Genomic DNA, 22631 nt, shown 5'->3' on the forward strand with positions numbered 1-22631 from the left:
ATCCATTCACATATACACACACACACAGATATATATATATATATATATATATATACATATATATACACACACACATAAGCACACACACGTGTGTGTGTGTGTGTGTGTGTGTGTGTGTGTGTATGTGTGTGTGTGTGTGTGTACGTATATATATATAGATATATGTGTATATATGTATATATACATATATAGTATATATATACACACATATATATGTATATATATGTATAATATATATATATATATATATATATATATAGTGTGTGTGTGTGTGTGTGTGTGTGTGTGTGTGTGTGTGTGTGTGTGTGTGTGTGTGTGTGTGTGTGTGTGTGCGCGTGCGTGCGTGCATGTCTTATGTCGCGATGCTATGCTTATGTTCCTGCATGTATGCATGTACCTATTAAGGTTTTCCCTCCAGTCTGTCTTGATCTTTAGAAAATTAAATCATTTATTTAATTTCAATACCATCATATCATATTTACTCATTCATTCATTTTATTTCTTTTTGTTTTCTTTCTTTTGCCAATTTCACTCAGATTGATAGATCTTCAACATAATGTTGAAATTGATGACAAAACATACGGTAGAATTTGCGATGCAACGTTAATATGTTCACATTTACCATCTATCGGTGACATAACCCGTCCATATTGCCAAAAAATCGTACTGACTCGAGTGACCAGCCCGTTCTTCGCAAATTCCACCGAAGTTCTGCCTAATTTTGCTCCTTAGCTTAGCATATGATTCATAGAAAAGACATTTATATTTGTTTTCGAGGTTTTATTTTATCACTAGTTTCCCACATACGTACAGGAAATAATCATAACTTTCTAACTCAGTAATATACAACAAAACACAACTGTTTCTCTTTTAACTAAATTATATATGAATGAATATACAAATAAGGAAACAGATGACACTGGAAATAAAAGATGGTAATGTACAACAAAGGAGAAAGGTTTGACCGGTTTGGTTATCTTAAGGTCTGTACAATAAGGACAACAGACATTCAGACTTAGATTATAAAGGTGTGGTCATAAAAATAATGATAATAATAATTATAATAATTATAATAATGATAATGTACAACATAACACAATGGCATTTTCCTGCAGAGAAAAATCCCATCCGTATATACAACATAATATATAACACATATAAATACCAAAAGCTTAGTAACACCATCAGCTTTTTTAAAGTGGACAAAGTCATACTGATGTGGTCGATAAAATCATTACAACAATTATTATTAATGTAAAAATATAAGGGACACTGACGTGTACGGCAATAATAGAGACAGTCGTCGCCTTTGCGAAATCCAGACGCTAGCTTTACGATAGGTTATGTACGAGAACTTTATTATTACTATATCAGTACTAATAGTATTTCAAATATTCACATTCAAATAGGAACTTTGCGATTCATTTCAGTTATATAAATAATTTCCAAAAGAAAAAAAAAGCGAGGAACCGTTGTTTCATGATATAGTCAACTCCAGTTTGCAAAAATCACCGACCCAACACAAATCTTTTGTTTTTAACAGGGAAATAAAGTGGTCTATGACATTACACAGGTGCCGTGGTCGAGGCCTAACAAGTAAACTTATCATCACTGTCCTACACTCAACAGAAGAAACAAAAACAAACAAGTGTCTTATTTAGAACTGCGACTGAAGGAACACACTCGTTCCAAGGACTCACAATTGAACCTTCTTGTTCCCCTACTCGCGAAGGAGCGGCAGAACGGCCGTTGTTGAAGACCCTTGAAACCTAATAATTTACTTAACTAATGCCGAATTCCGCTCCGTCGTGTCCGAAACTGGCGAAACACCCCAACTCCTAAGCTGTGAGTCAGTATGGATTTCTTATATCGTATTTCTCAAGCACCAAAAAATCCACACATCGGTTTTAAACCGCAAAAGGTGATATAAAAATAAAACAGCCAAATACTTGTGAGTTCAAGAAATCAACCTGAAAGCAAACCAGCTCGTGTAGTACTCTTAAAACAAAAGTCTTTCACTAGCTTTGGACACGCCGAGCGAAAACCTATCTAGTAGAGAATGGAAATGATGTCACCCGGTATACTGCAAGATTGATATCAGTGTGGTCTGCAAGGGACAACATTGAAGTCGAGGGCCACGCATGCGGAGGCCCTGTGGAACTGTGTGATAGACGTAGGAATAATACAAACATACAAACACACTTACACGTACAATTACATGTGGCAAAGTTAACAATTTAGACCTTCGTCAAAAGCTATTCCTCTTATTTTCTTTGTGATGTTGAATCCCGAACCTGGCGCGAGCTGAGCCGGGTGGTAGGGGGGGAGGGGGGGAGCGGTGTCATTTCCCTCAAGTGCAATGGAAAGGCACACCGCGTCAGCAAGAGTACATAAGGCTCAAAGTTGTTAATTTGGCCACATAATCTTGCAGCCACTAGAGGAGCCTGCCCTGAGCCAGCCCTAAAACCAGGCCGATGTATGGCTGGTTTTACTTACCCTTATCGAGATGAAAAAAAAAACTAAAAAAAAAAAACAATAAAAAAAAAAAAAAATGAAACTATGGGTTTCACGGGCGGCACTAGAGTGAGGGCTCTCAATCTCTCTTCGTGACTTGTTGCTTCGTTCGGCAAAATATGTGCGAGGTAGAGTACGGGGGAGCTTCAGTGGCCGGGTTGTAATGTACGTTTGGTCCGCGCGTGGAAACAAACAAACAAACGAGAGCTTCGTGGGTGCGAGCTTCATTTTCTGAATTACATTATTTGCAGGTGATGACTGATTACATATATATAAGTATATATATATTCTTCTGAAACCTTACGTGATGAAGTCTCATAAGTCAGCGATACCGCATGAGCCTTGAGAGACGGGTTCCCTAGCGACTGTGCGGTTTAAGGACTCAATCGTCTTCTCATGAGGGCTGCTTACATACATGCCAACACTTGTGTGCCTCGTTACAGAACACCAAAACCGTACCATTTAACGACATACCTTAAAAAGAGGGACTGGGGGGGGGGGGGGGGATTAACGGACACTACAACCCAGTATTCACAACTTCACATTTGACAGCCAAGGAAACTTTTTTTTCTCTTGGAGTTAAATGTACGTTACATACAGTAGTTTTGGGTAACATCAAACGCCTTTTTTTTTTAAGTTGCTGTTTGTATTTTACTACTACTGCAGGATCCAGAATGCTTGTTTTTTTTAGTTTTGTATTTTTTTTCATCAGTTTCAGTGATACGACTGCGATTTTGTTTTGAATGTACAGAATGTATTATACTTGGATCCGGTTATTATTATCTGTTTATATTTAGTTAGGTATTAGCGGTCTCCAAAAAATGCTTTTTGAAAACTCTTTTACACCTTTAGTTGGGTCGGCTGGATGTGGAAGACTGGTGAGGAATCTATGGTCAAGCTTTGTATGAATTCACTCGTGATTATCGGCTTTATGTTCTCAGGAACCTGTTACTTGTGGTAGATACAAAGAGATTTCTACACCTCGTTGGCCCATATTCACAGTCACTAATCAAGGGAGAAAATAGTATCACTCAACTTGTGGATATACACATATCATATCTCATATATATATATATATATATATATATATATATATATATATACATATTATATATATACATATTATATATATATACATATATATATATACATATATATATCCATATGGAATTATACATGTGTATATATATGCACAGACATACATATACATAACTTGTACTCTAAAAAAATTTAGTTTGTGGATAGCTGGTGGCTGTCGAAGTTGAGGAGAGCCCTGAAGTGGCAACTGGGAATCGAGGCCGGGTGAGGCGCGGGTTACTTGCGGCTTAATCGGGAAAGGAGGCAGCAAGCTATAGCCTAAATACCATTTCTAAAAGCTGTACTAATGTAAAAGCTAATAATTTTTTACCTTATATTTTTTTTTTTACAGTCTTCTTTTTGATATCAACTGTAGTTAAGTAACCGATTCTTCTTTGAAAGAAATCTGCTACTGATTGTTTTGAGGGGAGGGGATTTATAATAATAATAATAATAATATGCTAAATCAATGAAAATAATAGTTATACGTTCTGAAACATTCATTACGTGATTATCGTAAAAAGTGGTAGGAACATTAACTAGCAAGTTAGTATACAGCGTAATTCTGGTGCATGACAAATCTTTCTTCTTTTTTTGTTAAAGATTACATTCAATCCATATGCTTTGATGCGAGGTATTACAGTGTTTCACCATTAATAGGCTTTATACTCTATGATCTACCAGTAACGTGACGCAGTTCTAGAGTCCTAGAGCACTAGAGGATTACACAAAAATTACATAAAACCAGCTCTAGTGAAGCTTTTAAGGCCTCAAACTTAGAGTAAGGCCTGATATCTGGAACTTTCGTAACTTTGCAAAAATGCCATCAGTAAACATCAACACATTAAGCAACAGTCTTAGTCTTTCCACAATCGGGTATGACGTCCACGTCCCGACCCGCGGACACGACTTCGGACTTGACACAGACACAGGAGTTCACAGAGCGGGTCCGGACAAGCGAGAGTGAACACAGGGTGGGTGGGGCCAGCCAGCAGCAGCTCCTGCAAGCGTGAGCCCGCCAGGGAGGGGAAAAGCGTGACAGGGCCAAGTACACTGACGCCCCCCGCGGCCAGGCGTGCCCCGCCCCTGCCTCACCTCACTCCTCCTCGGGTGCGGGAACCGGACCCTCGCCCGGGTGAGTGAGCGCGAGGGCAGGTGTGCAGCTGGGTCCCCGGGGCAAGCCTGGCCGAGGCGGGCGGGGGAGGGCGGGGGGAGCGTGCGGGCGGCGCTGGGTGGTGTGCGGGCGGGACGGGCGAGCGGGTGCGGACAGTGATGGAGGGAGGGGGACCGCTACTCACCGGCGCCGGCCATCATGGCGTGCTGAAGGAGTGGGTGCGGCGCCCCTTGCAGCCCCCCGAGACCCATCTGCTGGTACATCTGCTGCAGGAGTTGCAGGCGACTCAGGTCCTCGCTGTTGCTGCTTCCGCCTGGGCCGCCCTTCTTGTCCTCACCGGCAGGGGTCCCTGCACCAGCTGGCGGCGAGCCCAGAGCCATGAGCTGAGCCATCTGCAGCTGGTGAGCGAGGCCGGCCACGGGCGTGAGAGCCGCGGGCGGCCGGTCGCCGTCGGATGACATGGAGCTCAGAGTAGAGCTCAGGCCGGCCACGTCGCTCTCCTCCTTCGCCTTCTCCAGGAACGATTTCATGTTTTCGATATGTGAACGCGTAAACAAGTGGTCCTGAACAGAGTACTTGTGACTGTATTTAAAGTTACACACTTTGCACTCCTCAGGCGGTTTAGGTCCCTCGGGCTCTGTGCCGAGCATCTTCTGCAGAGCCAGCTTCGCTTTCTTTTCCTTTGCCCGCGCATTCTGGAACCACACCTGCACCACACGCTTGGCTAGCCCAATCTCCCTCCCTAGCAACTCACACTCCGCCATCGTTGGCGTTTTATACTCCTGGAACACACTTTTCATGACCTTCACCTGGATTGATGACATCTGTGTGCGGAACCTCTTGTTGGTGCTGCTCTGGTGAGATCCCACCTTGTTGGCAGAGCTGGTGGTGGAGGAGGCGGGAGAGGTAGGGTTACTTTCATGAGAATTGACCGCCATGTCACCCTCCTCTTGTTCACATATATCCAGATTGTAAGTCTCTTCATCTGAATGCTCCTCAAGGTGCTCGTTAGTGTCTAACATGGAGGAATCAAACCCTAACGGCCGAACCAGGTCTAATGGCTTACTGAGATCTAGCGGGCTCTCACCTTCCCGTCGTGTACCGTCTGATGCCAAGTTGACATCGTTGAGGTACCGCCGGATTGCCTCCTCGTGGTACATGGCTATCGAGTCTTCCGGAACTTCTGAGGAGAAGAGAGAAGAGGGCATGACTTGAGAGGCTTGAGTTGCCGAAGGAGTTGAAGACAGGCCGAAGTTCCCAACACCAGAATCTTCTACATCAGGCAGTGCATCAATGTCCACATCTCCCTTAGAGTACTGATCCGCGTGCTTAGTGGAAAGGTGCGATTCAAGAGCAGACTTGACTTTAAAGATAGCAGGACAGAAGGGGCATTTTTTATTAATCACTTGTGCATGAGCTCTAAACTGACCTTTTCTCTCGCGTGCTCGTGTGTTCTGGAACCAAACTTGGACGACCCTCTTCTTCAGACCAACTTCTTGAGCGATGGTCTCTAACATCTTCCGCGACGGGTTGGCTTCCATCTGGTACTTCTGGTAGAGGTAGTCCAGCTGCTCTGGTAGGATGGTAGTGCGGAGTCTCTTATCCCTCTGCCCCTCGTTGTTGCTTGTCATGCCATCCCTCTCATCCTCACTCTCTTCAGCTTTGCGCTTCAGAGGGGAAGCTGGTGGCAATAGGGGACTGGGCTGGGGCAGGGGACTAGCCTGTGGTATGGGAAGGGGAGCACCTGAGGGAAGCTGGTGCTGCTGCGATGTCTGACTCTGCTGCTGTTGCTGTATGCTGGTGAATGGGGAATCTGCACCTTTGTTCAGGAACAGTGCAGGGTTCATGAGGTGAACTATTTGGTGCTCACGCCACTGCTCGAATCTGTTAAATATCAGACTGCACTTATCACACTGGAAAGATCCTTCTGAAGGTTTATTATCGAGGCTACCTGACTGCTGTGACGATTCTGTGATGCTTGAGTGATTAGAGTTCTCATCGCTGTACATAGCTGCCGCCTGGGCCGCTGCTGCTTGCGCCTGAGCGGATCGCTTGGCGTCTTCTTCCTTGAAGCAGTGAGTCTTCTGGTGTCTGATTAACTCATAATACCTCTGGAAGACAAGCAAGCACTTCTTACACTGGTAATTTAGGCCCGGCGTCCGGGTGAACCTACCTGCACCTTCGTCATTAGGGTCAAGGGGTGGCTGGTTCTCGTAGACCTTGCGTGCCTTCTGTCGGGCGTTTTGGAACCACACCACAATGACGCGAGGTGACAGGCTGAGCAGCTTGGACAAATACTCCAGATCGTCATCCTTGGGATAGGCGTTGTTCTCGAAGAACTCCTGTAGCACCTTAATCTGGTAGTCAGTGAAGCGGGTGCGGTTAGCTCGCTTGCCAGTGCCGGAAGAGGTGGGAGTCTGGGGGGCTGACGGGAAGGACAAATGCGGAGGCGTGGGGCTCACACCTGAGCTCGGAGGAATAAGGCCAGAACTAGGAACTGTGGGTGGTGTGTGAGGCAGCTTGTGAGCCAGCATGGGGTTAGACTCGAGCTGGGAGGTAATGAGTGAGCTGAGCGAGAGTGACGTCTGTGGTGAGGCCAGAGAGCTGAACGACGAGGTCACCGGCAGGCCCAGCGGCGACGAGGAAGCCGAGGACACCAGCTGGGGTCCACTGCCTAGTGGCTGCTGCTGGGGCTGCGGGGGCAGCAGGGGTTGTGACAAGGGTGGCTCCCGTTGCTGCTGCTGCTCCCTCTCCCTCTCCCGTTGCTGCTGCTGTTCCCGCTCCCGTTGCTGCTCTCGTAGTTGCTGTTGCTCTCGCAGCTGTTGCTGCTCCCGTAACTGATGATGTTGGGCACTGAGGCCAGACCCGCCTATACCTTCCCCGTTCTTTTCTTGTACTCGGCTATTGTCTTGTGTAAGACTAGGAACTTTGTTGAGCGGGGATGCGGTGGCGGCGCGGTCGTGAGCGGATTCTTCCTGCTCTTTGGAGAACCGCTCGGTCATCTTGTCCTCCTCACGGGAGCTGTTGAGCGCCACAATCTCCCGTGCCTCGTCCGGGTTTAGTGGCATGACCTTGGCTTCACCTGTCTTCTCATACTCCTCCAGGTTAAGTGTGGTGGACGGAGGGATGCTAAAATTATAGGGCGAGTCTTTACTGCGTTGTCGCTCTTTGAACAGCGTGTTACGGAACCAATGTTTAATTACCTTGGGAGGTAGTCCGCTCTGCTTGGCCATCTCGTTGATCTGCTCTTCCGTCGGGGAATTGTTGATGTCGAAGTGAGCTCTCAGTATTTTCAGCTGCTCGTCGGTGATGCGTGTGCGAGCCCTCTTCTGCTGTGCTGCAACGGCGGCAGCAGCGGCTTGCTGTTGCTGCAAGAGCTGCTGTTGCTGCTGCTTGAGGAACATGGATGCATCACTGGGCAGGCTAGAAGGCAGCGAAGTGGGTGGTGTCTGCTGCTGCATGTTGGCCAGGGCGCCCGGATCAAACATGTGGTGCGGCATCATGGGCATGAGGGGCGGATGGAGGTTCATGGCCGCCAGGGGGTTGAGCTGGAGGGGCAGCCCCGCCAGCCCAAGCCCTGCCATCATCATGGGGTTGAACTGCATCTGCTGCATCTGCGCCGCAGTCAGGGCATTCAGCGCCGCGGCCATCTCGACCATCTGCGACGGCATATTCATACCCTGCTGGTCAGCGGCGGGGGAGATGGAGGCGGCAGAGATGGAGGTGGGCGTGACACCAGGTGTGGGCGTGGCACGAGAGGTGGGCGTGGGCGTGGCCGCGGCGTCGCTCCTGCTGCCTGACTCTGCCTCTTTCTCTCTCTCATCTGAAGTCCCCTTGTCTCCCCCCTGGATGAGCTCCGCGTCCCGGACTCGCTCCTCATCTGTAAGAGCAGAGGGATCGCTGCTAGAGCATTGCCGACTAGTATTGTACTCTTTACGGTACTCATCTGAGAAGGTCTTAAGGTAATCAAAAGGTACACCTGATTTATGAATTTCTTCTAAGTGGGCTTTTAAAACCCATACACTAGAAAATTGTTTAGAACACTGAGGACATTTAGATTTACTAAGTTCTGGTAGATCAGGATTGGATCTGTCTTTAGAGTCCTCAGAAGTCCCCTGCTCGGGTTCTTTTGATGGACAAGATTGTTGATTTTCAACATACTGAACAACTAGGTCAAAGCCAAAGCTTTCTAATAAGTGCTTGTGTAGGCGTGAAGACTTTCTGAAAGGTACAGTGAATCTAGAGGTAGAGAGAGATTCTATGGAACATTCAGATGGAGAGAGAGAGCGGTCGGGGGGCTGAGTCGGGGGCAGGTGGGCGGCGGCGCTGGCCCCGCAAAGGGAGGCCCAGGCAGCGTCCAGGGTGGCAGTCTGACTGACACCGGTGCTGACGGCGTGCGGGAGGAAGGCCAGGTGATGGGGTATAAGCCCGCACAACACTGCATGTTGCGCTCCCTGCTCTGGGGTGCTCCACACGCCACCACACCGATCGCAGCTTCCCTGGGCGCTGCCACTGCTGCTATTAGAGGGGGAAATGCCCTGATAATGCCCCCCTGGAGGGGTAGCCTGAGGGGTTGAGGGGGAGCGAGGAGTGTGTGCGTCATGGTGTGGGGCGGGGGAGGGCTGCGGGGTACTGGTGGGTGTGGGCGGATGGTCGACTAGTGGGCGCGAGGGGTCTGGGTGGGCGTGGGTGGCCAGAAAGTCTGGGAGTCGGGCGGCGCGCGTCTGATGGAGAACTGAGCGCAGGTGAATGTCCAGGGTAGACTGCTGTGAGTACGCCACTCGGCACACGTGGCACCTGTATGGCTTGTTGCGCTCCTCCTCCTCACCCCCGCCCCCCACCCCCCCGGCACCCCTGGAGGCGCTGGCTAAGCCGTCGCCCGGGGGAGCGGCCCCGGCGGACTCCACGCCGCTCCCTTCAGACTGGGTCTGATAGCCGCTGGGAGATCCTTTGGTCTCTTTGTCCTGCATGGCTTTTTTAAGCTTATGCAAATGACTGACTGAATTGTAATGTACAAGCAGAATGTTTTTCTGCGTGAATGACTCTTTGCAAACATCACATTTGTAGGGTCTGTTGGGGTCAAGATATTTCTCCATCGGGTAGGTGAGTTTCTCTCCCCTGCGATGGAGCAACGTCTTTTGGTGAGCCGAGAGATATGTCTGGCGAGTGTAGCCGACCCGGCAGCGGTGACACTTGAAGCGTCGCGCCGGGTCGCTGTAGTTATCGAGAGCCATCGTGTCAGAGTTGAGGTAGTCCTCGATGGCCTGCTGTTGCGGAGGCAGCGGAGGCTCATCGACACGAGGCAGTTCCTCTGGCTCGTCGTCCTTATTAGACTCCATCCTGAGGAGCGCCGTGGTGCTGGGGTCGAGGACGGGCCCCGCCCCCGCGCCCACCGGCGCCCCCACGATGGATGCCTGGAACTGATGTCGTTCCGCCGCCGAAAGCTCAGGGTGGTCAGAGCTGACATGTTTTTGTAAAGCCGTCAGCGAGCGGAAGTTGCGGTGACACAACAGACATTTGGTGGCATCCCGAATCGCATGGTACTGAGAATGCAGCTGCAGCTTCTCCACTGTTTTGAAGGCGAGAGAACACTGCTGGCAGCGGTACTTGTACACGTGCCTCTCTGACACGGCGATCGACGGCCTGGGCGCCGCGCCATGGATCTCCCGGAAGTGACTGTGCAGCGCCTGCGCCGAAGGGAAGTACTGGTTACAACCCTTCTTCCAGCACAGATATCCTGGCCCCCGCGGCGTCTCCGTCACCGGCGTGTGTCCCACGGCCACCTGGTGCGCCAACAGGTCCTCCACCGAGGCGCACGCCAGCCCACACACACCACACTCCTCCTGCTCCCGGCCCACGCTCCGCTCATCACCTCGCTTACCTGCTCCACCTGATGGCTGGCTCTCCTCCGCCTTCCCGGGCAGACGGAGATGCTGTTCCTGATGCATCTGTTCGGCTTGCGGCGGCGGCGGCGGCTGCTGGTGGTGGTGGTGGTGGTGCTGCTGCTGCGAGTGATCCTCTTCCTCGGCCTCCTTGCCCGCCGCGGCGCTAAGTCTAACCAGCAGCATGAGCCTCTGAAGGCCCTCGGAGTTGACCGAGTGAACATTGATGGCATGTTTCTCGAGGGAGGGCATGTCTGGGCACGCCTCCTCGCACAGGGGACACCTCAGCCCTGCCTTCTTCTCCCCGCCATGCTCACTGTCCACGTGCTGCTGCAGGCTAGACTCCAGCTCGCACGTGAAGTGGCAGAAGGGACAGGCATGCACGTGGTCGGGCGAACGACCTTCTTCCTTGGTCTCCTCTGCAACGCAAGAAAAAAATTCAAAGTCAGTAACAGCTTGTATGCGGCCAAGTGCATGCAAGGAAAAGGCTAACTCAAACAAAAGAGAAAGAAATCAGAATTAAAACAAATCGAAAATAAAACCTTATCTCATATAATACAAATAAGTAACACAGAAACACTACGCAAGCAAATATTCCGTGACACTAAGAGCGCACGAGCCAACACAAGGCCGCCCGGGAGACCGAGACATCGCGGCGGTCACCTTCGGTCAAGTAGCGGCGAGCAATGGTTTTCACTCTCATGTTGATCGGCTTCGCTCAGCGTCGTGTAACTGAGTTTATTCCACTGGTCTTTCTATTCACAGTGTTCTAAATCTGCCCGCTTGCATTTGATACCAACATCAACCAAGGTTTCAAATCACGATTGAAAAATGAAAAAACAACACACGCCTCGACACTGCACAAGCTTCTCTCCCTGCGTAAAACGCGTCCGCCAACAGACACGTTTCCTTACGTAAAAATATATAATATCCCTTTCGAAAAAAAGACAGATTCAAGCAATATGAAAATACGCGCGCGCGTGTACGTCGACGGCGCGCAACTCCCGCCTGCAGCGCCGTCCACAGAACTAGCAGGATGGATGATGACACAGTGGGCTTCTGGTCACTTCCTAGACCGCCTAATGACCTAAATGACATTACGTGAGCTCGCTCTGTGCGCCAGCTTAAGCTCGGCCATCTGCGCTCATTAAGACACGAGGGGAGGGGGGGGCAGGGGAGGGAGTGGGAGTGGGCAGCAGGAGGGGGGAGACGGAGGGCCGGGTAGGAAGCGGAAAGGGGGGAAAGGAGGGGGGGGGGGCAGCAGGAGAGGGGAGGTAGGGGAAGCGGGTGGGAATGAAGGGGAGGTAAAGGAATGGGAAGTAGTGAGTTGGAGGATGAGTTAGAAAAAAATAAAAAAAAGAGAGAGAAAAAAAAAGTTGGAAGTTTTAGGTTTCGTAAATAACATGTAGTGGCCCTTTCTGTATCTTTTTATTATCTCCCTTAATTCCTCTCTTTCCCTCCGCAAAACAATCGAAATCTGTAGCAAACATTAATAGTAAAAGGAAAAAATAATAAATAAACAAATATATAATAAACAAATAAAATAACAAATAAAAATAAAAACGTTTCAACAAAATCGAAAACTCGAAAAAAAAAACCCGACAAAGCGAAAACAACAACAAAGCTGACATAATAAATGATACAATAAAACAGATAGATAAATAAAACACGCGATAGACAGTGAAACTTTTGAGACTTCCCCGATCCTCGTATGGCTTCGGCAGGCTGGCTTTGGGTTCATCAACACGTGTACGGATTCTAGGTATGAGGGGGGGAAGGGGGGGGGTTGCGAATGCGCTACCCCCCCAACCCCAACCCCTTCACCCCTTTCCTCCCCCCACTAATTACCCATCCCCACCCCATGTTCTCCCTTCCCTATTCCCTCTTCCCCTTCCCCGCGAATACTCCCCTTCCCGAATCCCCAACCTCGTACCCACGGATACCCACTTCCCCAATCTCCCCAACTCCCTGCCCCTCACGCTTCTAAACCCTCATTCCCCATCCCTCTCCCCCTCCCCCATCTTCCCCTCCCTCCTCCCTCCCTTTCTTCAGCGCTAATATGTCGAGGTGACGGGATTAACAATTACCAGGATTACCCCCTCCCCCTCCCCCTCCCCCACCTCCCCACACAAGAGGATTGATGTAAGGATTCCTCCGCTAGCTTGATGAAGAGGCCAATGTGGGCATTATTGCCTGTTGTCATAAAGGTTTGATTCCCATCTTCACATACCCTGCTCCCCTTCATCCCCCCTCTTACCCCCCTCACCCCCCTAGTGAGGGTGAGAGCGAGTCTTGCGAATTTATGACGAAACGTGCTTGATACGGATCAGTATGACGTCACGATTCTGATTCGTAAAAGAGGGAGAGAGAGAGAGAAAGAGGGAGAGCGGGAGAGAGAGAGAGAGAGGGGAGGTGGGGGGGGAGATAGATATAGAGACGGAGAAAGAGACACAGACAGACAGACATACTGGGAGAGAGAGAGAGAGAGTGAGAGAGAGTATTAACATGAAGCCTTACTCAATCCCTCTGATATAAAACGATTTTATAGCAGTCTCTGGCCTCCGCCGCCCCCCCCCCCTTCCCTCCTACAGCCGCCTCCCACTACCAATATTATAAGATTTAATGACAGAACCCAGTAAGGTTAGTCTTGTTAACACCAATATTCTGGACTCTCTGATAACAACCGCGTATTAAATTACCGCAAAGGCCCGTGATAGCATTAACATTTTCCCCGCACTCATTACCCCCTCCCCACCCCCCTCCAGGTAATAATGGTAATCATCATTATCGTTAATAAGGTCCCAACGACATTTCAATTCTCACCTAATTGTCTATGCAACTGACAGACGCCGAGTAAAAAATTGCCAACGACATTATTCTCCCTCCCGATATCAGCTTAATAATCTATAATAATACTAATTGAACAAAGAGAGGAACGGCGTGTGTGTGTGTGTGTGTGTGTGTGTGTGTGTGTGTGTGTGTGTGTGTGTGTGTGTGTGTGTGTGTGTGTGTGTGTGTGTGTGTGTGAGTGAGTAAGTACATGACTATCTATCTATTTCTCAGGCTCTATAATAGTAAAAATAAATAAATAAAAAATCAACAAGTTATTAAAACGAAAATCACCAACCTCGACGACACGCTTCCACACGAATCCTACCAAACACACATACACACACTCACAAACAAACAGACAAACAAACAAAGCCGCGCCCGGACCTCCAGCCAGGCGCCAGGGCGGACGGTTCAGGCAATTGTAATCATGAAGGTATTAAGTGATACGTCCTTGGCATGGGGTTTAATCGTTCTATGTACGGTACTAGCCACGATCCTGGATTTGTGCTACGGGGCGCCTCCTCTCCCGTCTCTCGATCGTGCCTCTCTTCTCTCTTCTCTCTGCTTTCTCTATCTCGCTCATTCGTCTCTCTCTCTCTCTCTCTCTCTCTCTCTCTCTCTCTCTCTCTCTCTCTCTCTCTCTCTCTCTCTCTCTCTCTCTCTCTCTCTCTCTCTCTCTCTCTCACTCTCTCTCTCTCTCTCTCTCTCTCTTTCCTACGTCAGTTTACTTACAGTCAACACAGCGGCCAATCAAAGAGAAAGGATGAGGGGGGGAGGGACTGGGAGAAAAGGGGGGGAAGAGAACAACAAACATTCGTCATAAACATAGGCCTACTTGTGACTCGGCCCCGCCAATGTTTACACAAATTCATTAGCATACTCCAGTTGAGCGCTAAATAATTTGAATTAAAAGCAAGGGGGATGAAGATAGATAGATAGAGAGAGAGAGAGGACAAAGAGGGAAAACAGAAGAACGAAAGTAGAGCAAAACCCCAAGTTACGTGACAGAAAAACACAAATACAAACACACACATATCCACACCTCTCTTTCTCCCCCCCCCCCCTCTCTCTCTCTTTTCCAGTGTGTGAAGGTCGAACCGCGGAGGCCACAGGCAGACAAGGAGTTCCCAAACCTGACGACTCAATGACTGACACAAAACGACAGGTGAAAGAACGGCGTCCATACGTGCCCCGGTGTTTACGCTTGTCTCGCTTGCGTCATCGGGTTTGCGTGGCGTTCCTTCGCAGCCAGGTTGGAGATAAGGCGATAAGGAAGGAGGGAAGGGAGGGAGTGCCAGATCGCGGAGGGAAGATAGGGGAAGAGGGAGAGACAGATACATAGGTAGACCGACAAAACTTTGCCCTCGATGGAATCAAGCAGCAAGTAGAAAGCAGGTAGCGAAGAACAGTCAGCAGTCAGCAGTAAGCGGCAGCAGAACCAAAGAGGCGGACGGAGAGGGCTTGTAATCACGCCTAATGAGCAGTAACGAGATCTGGCTGACAGACCCGCACCAAGTATGAGAAATGGGGGGAGGGGAGAGGAATGGGGGGAGGGGAGAGGAGGAATGGGGGGTAGGGGAGAGGAGGAATGGGGGAGGGGAGAGAAGGAATGGGGGGTAGGGGAGAGGAGGAATGGGGGAGGGGAGAGGAGGAATGGGGGAGGGGAGAGGAGGAATTGGGGAGAGAAGAGGAGGAATGGGAGGAAAGTGAGAGGTATGAGGGGAGGAGAGATGAGGATTGAGGAACGGGATAGGAGGAAGGGAAGGGGGAAAGAGGGAAAAAGTGTTAGAAAAAAAAAAATAGGAGGAAAAGGAAGAAAACAGCAATTAGGGAAGACGAGAGAAGTAGGGAAAAAAAAGAAAGGGAGAATAGAAGAGGGGGGGGGGGGGGTGACATCGTCTGGTAAAAGCTAAATATACTGGAATAACTGATTTCTGGCGTGATTTGCCTGCCGCTGTCCAACAAGGATGTTTGCTGCGCCGTGACATCACTGACATCGGAATGCCCCGGGGCGAGAGAATGAAGAGTGTGTGTGTGTGTGTGTGTGTGTGTGTGTGTGTGTGTGTGTGTGTGTGTGTGTGTGTGTGTGTGTGTGTGTGTGTGCGTGTGTGCGCGCGTACGTGTGTGTAATATATGAAACTCCCTCATGAATGACTTTACTCAGCTTTTAAAACGAAACAAAATTACCACCGAAATACAAACACCACATCATTATTACAAACAGCCGTACACAAAACAGATTTCATTACCAAAATCTTATGGAGTAACGACCCCCCCCCCCCTCCTCCTCCAAAGGCGGACATCACATACACGCAATTCGGTCGTTTTTTTTTTTATCGCCTCCGTCACCCTGTTAATGTCCGCTTGGTCATTTCATTTAGATATAAATTCAAATCGTACAAAAAAACAACAACTAATTTTCAAAAAATTGCAACAACACCCAACATTGCGACAGGATTTTCGTAATTGGTTTCATGTGCAGGCTGACCTGTTTTGATTTCAATGACTTATATACAGTTTCGCTAGTTTTTGGAAAATGAATTTAGGAGAGGCGAAGGTGGGCCTACTAGACTATACCCTTAAGCAAATGTAGAGTAATATAAACCCTCAAACTCGAGCGTCAAGACTCAATTCATTGCTATAGAACAAAAGGTTTTAATGAATGCGGAAGGGTTGCGGGAGGAGAGAGAGAGAGGGGGGGGGGGGGTTGGAGTCTACCGAGGGTTGCTGAAAGAATGGAATTGTTGTATCCATGACCTTTTCAACTGTTCCGCTCGTACGGCTGAAAATATTTACTACAAAGTTGTTGCTTTTTGCAAGAGAAAGCAAGCAGGTCCAAAGAGGCTGTAATCACGAACCTCTCTCCCCAGCCTTGGAATCCTCTCGCGAAATATTCAAAATGGCGGCGCCTGTCACCTTGGGGATTAGTTCTCCGTCAATAGCGGCAGCAGCGCCGACGGGTTACAGAGGCAAAGCCACTGTATTTCCTTTTGATCAATGCCTCCAGCTAATTATCTCTCTCTCTCTTGCCATGATTATTGCTTACCGCGTCCCAAATTGCTTCGACTCTGATCACTTTCCTTCATTAATGTCGGGAGCCTTCCGCGTGGGGAGAATAAGAGCGAGAATCCCGAGCCCGGCCGCACAGTAGCGCAAACAATTGACGATCAATGACGGGAAACACATAGAATCCGACACCTTTCTCATGCCCCTAATTCAGCGTTCAAACCGCAAGGCGCAGCTAGTTAACGAAACAATCAAATCACATTTATTTCATCGGGACGAAAATGGCATAGGGTCGGAAGGGAAACGAAACAACTATACTCAATAACGATAAAGTCGGTAGAGTATAAACAGTAATAAAATAGAAAAAAAAAAAAACGAAAAAAGGTTTCTAAGCAGAACGACGGAGAATTAGAAATTAAAGTTGGCATTTACAAATATACGACTCATGATTCCTTAAAGCAAAAGAAAGGCTTAATTATTACAACACACGAACAGAATATGCAGAAAAAAATTAATGTAAGCATTTTCTTCCGACCCCTACCTGGAACTGTCCGAATGTCACGCTTCTCAAATATTTATGGATACCTGTAGAAAACTATCGTCCGAAACCGTTGATACTGACAAACGTAAGATTCAGTTAATTGGCCTCCCCTGTGTTCGTACGCCAGGTCAGATTAATTATACTGACATTTGGCTTAAAGAAAATCAAAGGCTGAGACAATTAACATGGCACTTTTGTTAAGGTCACTTGATAACACGATTTTTGTTTCATCATAAGAATTCGTCTAACTATTTTCATATTGCGTTTATGCATTTCTTTAAAGATAATTAAAATATATTCAAATAATTTAGAAAATGTTCCTCTATTTTTCTGCATGAGAGATGTATTATGGATGGATATGTAAATATGTATGCGTGTGTACGTGTGTATGCATGCGCGCGTGTGCCCTATAAACGCAGACAACCTTCACAATACTTAATTATTATCTCATTGCATTCCCGTCACAAGAAGCTATTATTGTCCGGATTAGAAATCGCATAACTACATCGAGAAAATCATAAAAATGGAAACGGAGTAGACCAGAGAGAGGCTCGGCTGACGTGTGCCCCGACGCATACCCAGGCCAATTTCGCTTCGCACTTGCACGTCAGGGGAAGGAGCATTGACCGAAATTCAATACTAAAATAGGTGTAATTGGGAACAATTGCTTGCTCAACGAAAGGTAATTGTTTAAGACAGAAAAATAGTTTCCTATTCTTCTTTTTTCCGTCTCTGTCCCTCTCTCATTTGCCTTCAATGTTTCGCTCTGCCTACACTCGCCGCGATAGCACGTGCGCATGCGTGTCGTGCAATTGCGTCGTCGTTGCATCGCCGTTGTTCAGGTGATGCGTCTCCATCTGGTCAGCTGCATCCCATCGCTTCCGTCAGGAGAACGGCAGCTTCGATCTCGCTTGTCACGCACATGTGGGTTTGTGTGCGCGTGGGTTTGCCATTGTCTCTGTGTGTGTGTTTGGTGTGCGTGAGATTGTGTGCCTCTGAGTTTGTGTTTGTGAGCGTGTGCACGCGACAAAGGGTGTGATTAAAAAATAATTTATAAAAAAAAAAAAAATAATAATAATAAACAAAAAATATATATTCTTATTACCTTCCCCGGATCCAACTTTTTGAAAATTAATGAATGTATGAATATATAAACAATAAATAAATATGTATGTATATATAAATAAATATATATATGGAATAAATGAAAAAAGAAGAAAAAATCCAAGCGAATTAGCGCGACCGCTGACCAAACAAAAGTCGCTGCGTCGTCTGTTTGCGGCCGCCGTCTCTCGCGCACTTTAATGACTCTTTACTCCCGCGGATGATTACCGCCGCTCCCGACCGACCGACGGACCGCCGACGCACCAGGGGCAACGACGCTACAGCTCCTGCTCTCTCTCTCTCTCTCTCTCTCTCTCTCTCTCTCTCTCTCTCTCTCTCTCTCTCTCTCTCTCTCTCTCTCTCTCTCTCTCTCCGACAGCGACGACCTTCACCCGGCACCCCCCCCCCCTCCACCCGCCGACCGGAAGCCAACGAGTGACAGCCGTGCCCGGTAATTAGCGAGTTACAATTGATCAATTCACCAGCTCGGGGCTAATTAACCATATCCAACAATGATGATGGAATATATGAAAAAAGAGAGAGAGAATTGAAATTTTCCCTATTGCGCGTCTATGATATTATTACCGACGTCCGGTCTGTATGAGACATAAACCGGATTTCCCGTCCAATTCCGAATGGGCCTTAATAGCCGAAATTAATTAAATCCAAATTTGATTCTTATCTAGTTCTAATCCGCAGATAATAATAATAAAAAAAATTCCGTATGAAATAAAAAACTTCTTGCTCTATATTAAATACCGCCAGAGAGGGAGGGAGGGAGGGAGGGAGGGAGGGAGGGAGGGAGGGAGGCAGGGAGGGAAGGAGGGGGTGACCAGGGGGATGGGGAGAGAGAGAGAGAGAGAAAGGAGAGTTCTAGCGTTCCATAATTGATGTTAATTAAATAAATCCTGATTTTAGAACCTCCTTGGAGAGTTTGTCAAGCCATTACACCAACTTCGTCAAAACCCGTAATCTGGAAATGGGACCCGTGGCGCGTGCAGAGCCGACGGATAATCATTGAAAAGGGCAAAATCGGGCGCATTCTTAATCAGTCAATGTTGGGGCTATTTCGTTTGACAAGCGAGCCGGCTTATTATAACACGGAATTACACTCCCATCACAAAAATCATGACTGGATCGATTTCGGAAACTCACTTTAGAGAACAGACTCCTTTGTCGTTTTCTTTTTCTTTCTCTCACTCTCTCTTTCTCTTTCTCCTTCCCTCTCCTCCTACCCTACCCCCCTTCCTCTCCCTCCCGCGTGTTTGTGTTTTCTCTTGTGCAACATTTCCAAAGTTTAAACAAACAACTCGAAAGGAATTATCACTGGATCAAATATCCTTCCTTCTTTTTATAATTCTTTTTTCCTTTTCTTTTTTACTTGACCATCTCTCATCAAACGTTTGGAGGAAAAGAAGGAACACATTTCCGTGACTGCGTGATTAATAAACGAAAACTGCGATCGAGATCTTGCAACGATATTGCACACAAATATTCTCCTTCCTTGTGTGTGTGTGTGTGTGTGTGTGTGTGTGTGTGTGTGTGTGTGTGTGTGTGTGTGTGTGTGTGTGTGTGTGTGTGTGTGTGTGAGAGAGAGAGAGAGAGAAGGGATGGGGGGGGGGAGAGGATCGAACAGCAGCGGAACGAGAAAGGAGGTGGGGGGGAGGGCAAGAGAGAGAGAGAGAGAGAGAGAGAGAGAGAGAGAGAGAGAGAGAGAGAGAGAGAGAGAGAGAGAGAGAGAGAGAGAGAGAGAGAGAGGGGGGGGGGGGGGGAGGTCGAAGAGTGGTAATTGCGACGGGATAATCGAATGGAGGCATTTGATAAGGTGTAGATGAGATTCACACAAAATCATAAATAAGTAAATTAATTACTCGATAACCAAATCACGCCGGGAGGAGGAGGAGGAGGAGGAGGAGGAGGAGGAGGAGGAGGAGGAAGAGGAGGAGGGGGAGGAGGAGGAGGAGGAGGAGGAGGAGGAGGAGGAGGAGGAGGAGGAGGGGGAGGAGGAGGAGGAGGTCCAATCCATCCGCCATTTTGGACATCGCGAAGGAACGTAGCATCGCCCTCCTCGCCCTATTTCCCCCTCAAGTAGTTGATCAGATGTCCCCGAGAAAACGAAAAATAAGACCATAGACTAAAGACGCCGATCAGGAAAAACGAAAAAAAAGGTAAAACGCTCGAGAGGAGAGTCCATCCCAGCTCACCGTTCCGAAAAGTCTGGACATGCGAAGTCAATCTCGACGGAATACAACCCTCAAGTAACAATCGGCGGAGTAACGCTCTCCATTCTCTTCAGTTTTTATTTGCTTTTCTTGATTCGTTAAAAAAAAATATATATATATATTAATTATAAATGCATAACTAAAAGTAGAGCAAAAAGTCAAGTCCAGTCCGATGACCGCGTACATTCCTCTTCCACAAACGTACCTATATATTCAAATTTCAATTTCATTTGCATATCCACCCAAAGACCCATCACTCATTACCATGTGAAAAAAAGCCAATCAAATGGTCGTGACACTGACACCATCCCATACCTCGCAATGATGTCAGCGTAGGAGGCGCTGCTGACAACATGCAGAGGAGAAACCGAATTCGAAGAAAAAATATAACGATATATATAAACTCGGCAATCAAACTTTGGTTGGGGAAGAGGGAGAGAGAGGAAGGGGAGAGAAGAAGGGGAGAGAAGAAGGGGAAGAAGAAGGGGAAGGGGAAGGGAAGAGAAGAGGAATGGGAAGGGGAAGGGGAAGGGGAAGAGAAGAAGGGGTAGGGGAAGAGGAGAAAGAGGAAGATGGAAGAGGAAGAAGAATAGAACAACGAAAGAGGAAGTGAAAAAGAGAAACGACGACGAAGAAGGGAAGGAAAGACGAGAAAAGGGAAGAGGGGAGGGGGGTAATAAGTGAGGGGCAATGAGAAGAGAGGTGGAAGGGGAAGTACAGGCGCGTAGGGGGAAGGGAAAGGGGAAGAGAGGGGGAGGGAAGTAAAAAATGGAGCTACGTGAGCGGTGTTACAAGCTCCCATTAACCCAAGAATTTGAACATCAGGGGAATAAATTAAGCTTCGGGGACGCGGGAGGAAACGTCCAAAGCGGGGAGAGGGAGAGGGAGAGGGAGAGAGGGAGAGAGAGAGAGAGAGAGAGAGAGAGAGAGAGAGAGAGAGAGAGAGAGAGAGAGAGAGAGAGAGAGAGAGAGAGAGAGAGAGAGAGAGGGAGAGAGAGAGAGGTATAGTATTTTTTAATTTATGGTATCAGAGAGTTCTATTTTTCGCGTTTATTTTAAAGCAAAAAAATTGAAGACTGCAACAGCCTGGCCGATCATCGACGAACACCAGAACCCCCCCCCCTACCCCACCCCACCCAAAAAAATATATCAACATAATAAAACTGAAGAGTAATAATACTAAACTAATACACATTGCTCATAAACAGCCCAAAAACAAAACATATTCCACATCAACCAATATACCACCTAAAAGAAACGAGAAAAGAGAAAAAAGAAAAGAAAAACAAAAAAAACTTGTTCCAATTACGAGAGAGGCTTTCGTAATCTCACAAGAAACTACAAGTGTTGGTATCCCTTATATACGATACCGGGATGTTCCGCCTCTCGACGCCGCAGAATCACGTACACGGTCGCTGGTACGTCACCCATGCCGTGCCGCGTGCCGGGCTTCGCGATTCGGGGGACGCGATATATCAGGGGCGGAGAAGGCGTGCGTGCGTGCGAGGGTATAATGCATATATAGTCCTTTTTCGATTTCGTGTGTGGCTTAGGATGGTTTGGATATATGTGTAATATAAATAAAGATATATATACATTGTGTGTGTGTGTGAGTGTGTGTGTGAGTGTGTGTGTGTGTGTGTGTGTATGTGTGTTTGTGTGTTTGTGTGTGTGTGTGTGTGTGTGTGTGTGTGTGTGTGTGTGTGTGTGTGTGTGTGTGTGTGTGTGTGTGTGTGTGTGTGTGTGTGTGCGCGCGCGTGTGTGTGTGCCCGGCGACTACGTAGAGCAGGTGCGACTCCCGCTCAATCCATCACACTGTTCTCTATCTCGTCTCAGGGAGAGAGTCACCCCCGACCCCGCCCCCTCCCCGCCCGGCCCCGAATGCAATTAAATCAACCCAAGAAAGCTTCGATACGACCCCCCCCCCTCTCCATCTCTCCGCGACTCTTCCTACAATCGAATAAATTAACTATATATATAAATTCACGTTTTCGCCCCGAGAATACATATATATATATATATATATATATATATATATATATATATATGCAAGTCTCAGACCATAAAATAACCGTTGAATATTTTTTCCGCCTCATTTCTCTCTCTCTCTCTCTCTCTCTCTCTCTCTCTCTCTCTCTCTCTCTCTCTCTCTCTCTCTCTCTCTCTCTCTCTCTCTCTCTCTCTCCCTCCCTACAACGCGACCCGTATATAGCGAAGATTTTTACAATCTCGGCATCTTGAGCCGGAATTAATATTTTGCGGGTTTCCCCCTCCCCCCCCCCCCCTTGTGGCGGTGACGGTCTGGTGTGCTCAAGTGAAAATAGATCAAGCCAAGGACT

General features: G+C 47.8%; 1 protein-coding gene across 5 annotated transcripts in view; it reads right to left on the reverse strand.

The window, feature by feature from the left end:
* Positions 1-765: 765 nt before the first annotated feature.
* Positions 766-22631, reverse strand: part of LOC125034510 (zinc finger homeobox protein 3-like) — a 50963-nt gene continuing 29097 nt past the window's right edge. Inside the window, exons 3-5 of one of the 5 annotated variants that reach the window (XM_047626345.1) lie at positions 6135-11006; positions 5793-5888; positions 5371-5587 (exon numbers count right to left, since the gene is read on the reverse strand). In XM_047626345.1, coding sequence (XP_047482301.1) covers positions 5511-5587; positions 5793-5888; positions 6135-11006 — 5045 coding nt within the window. In that variant the 3' untranslated portion in view covers positions 5371-5510. Of the gene's footprint in view, positions 11007-22631 lie in introns of all 5 variants that reach the window. The other 4 variants (XM_047626346.1, XM_047626343.1, XM_047626344.1 and 1 more) reach the window with 4 other exon arrangements.

This window comes from Penaeus chinensis, chromosome 18 (genome assembly GCF_019202785.1).
Source record: "Penaeus chinensis breed Huanghai No. 1 chromosome 18, ASM1920278v2, whole genome shotgun sequence".
Classification (NCBI taxonomy): Eukaryota; Metazoa; Arthropoda; class Malacostraca; order Decapoda; family Penaeidae; genus Penaeus; species Penaeus chinensis.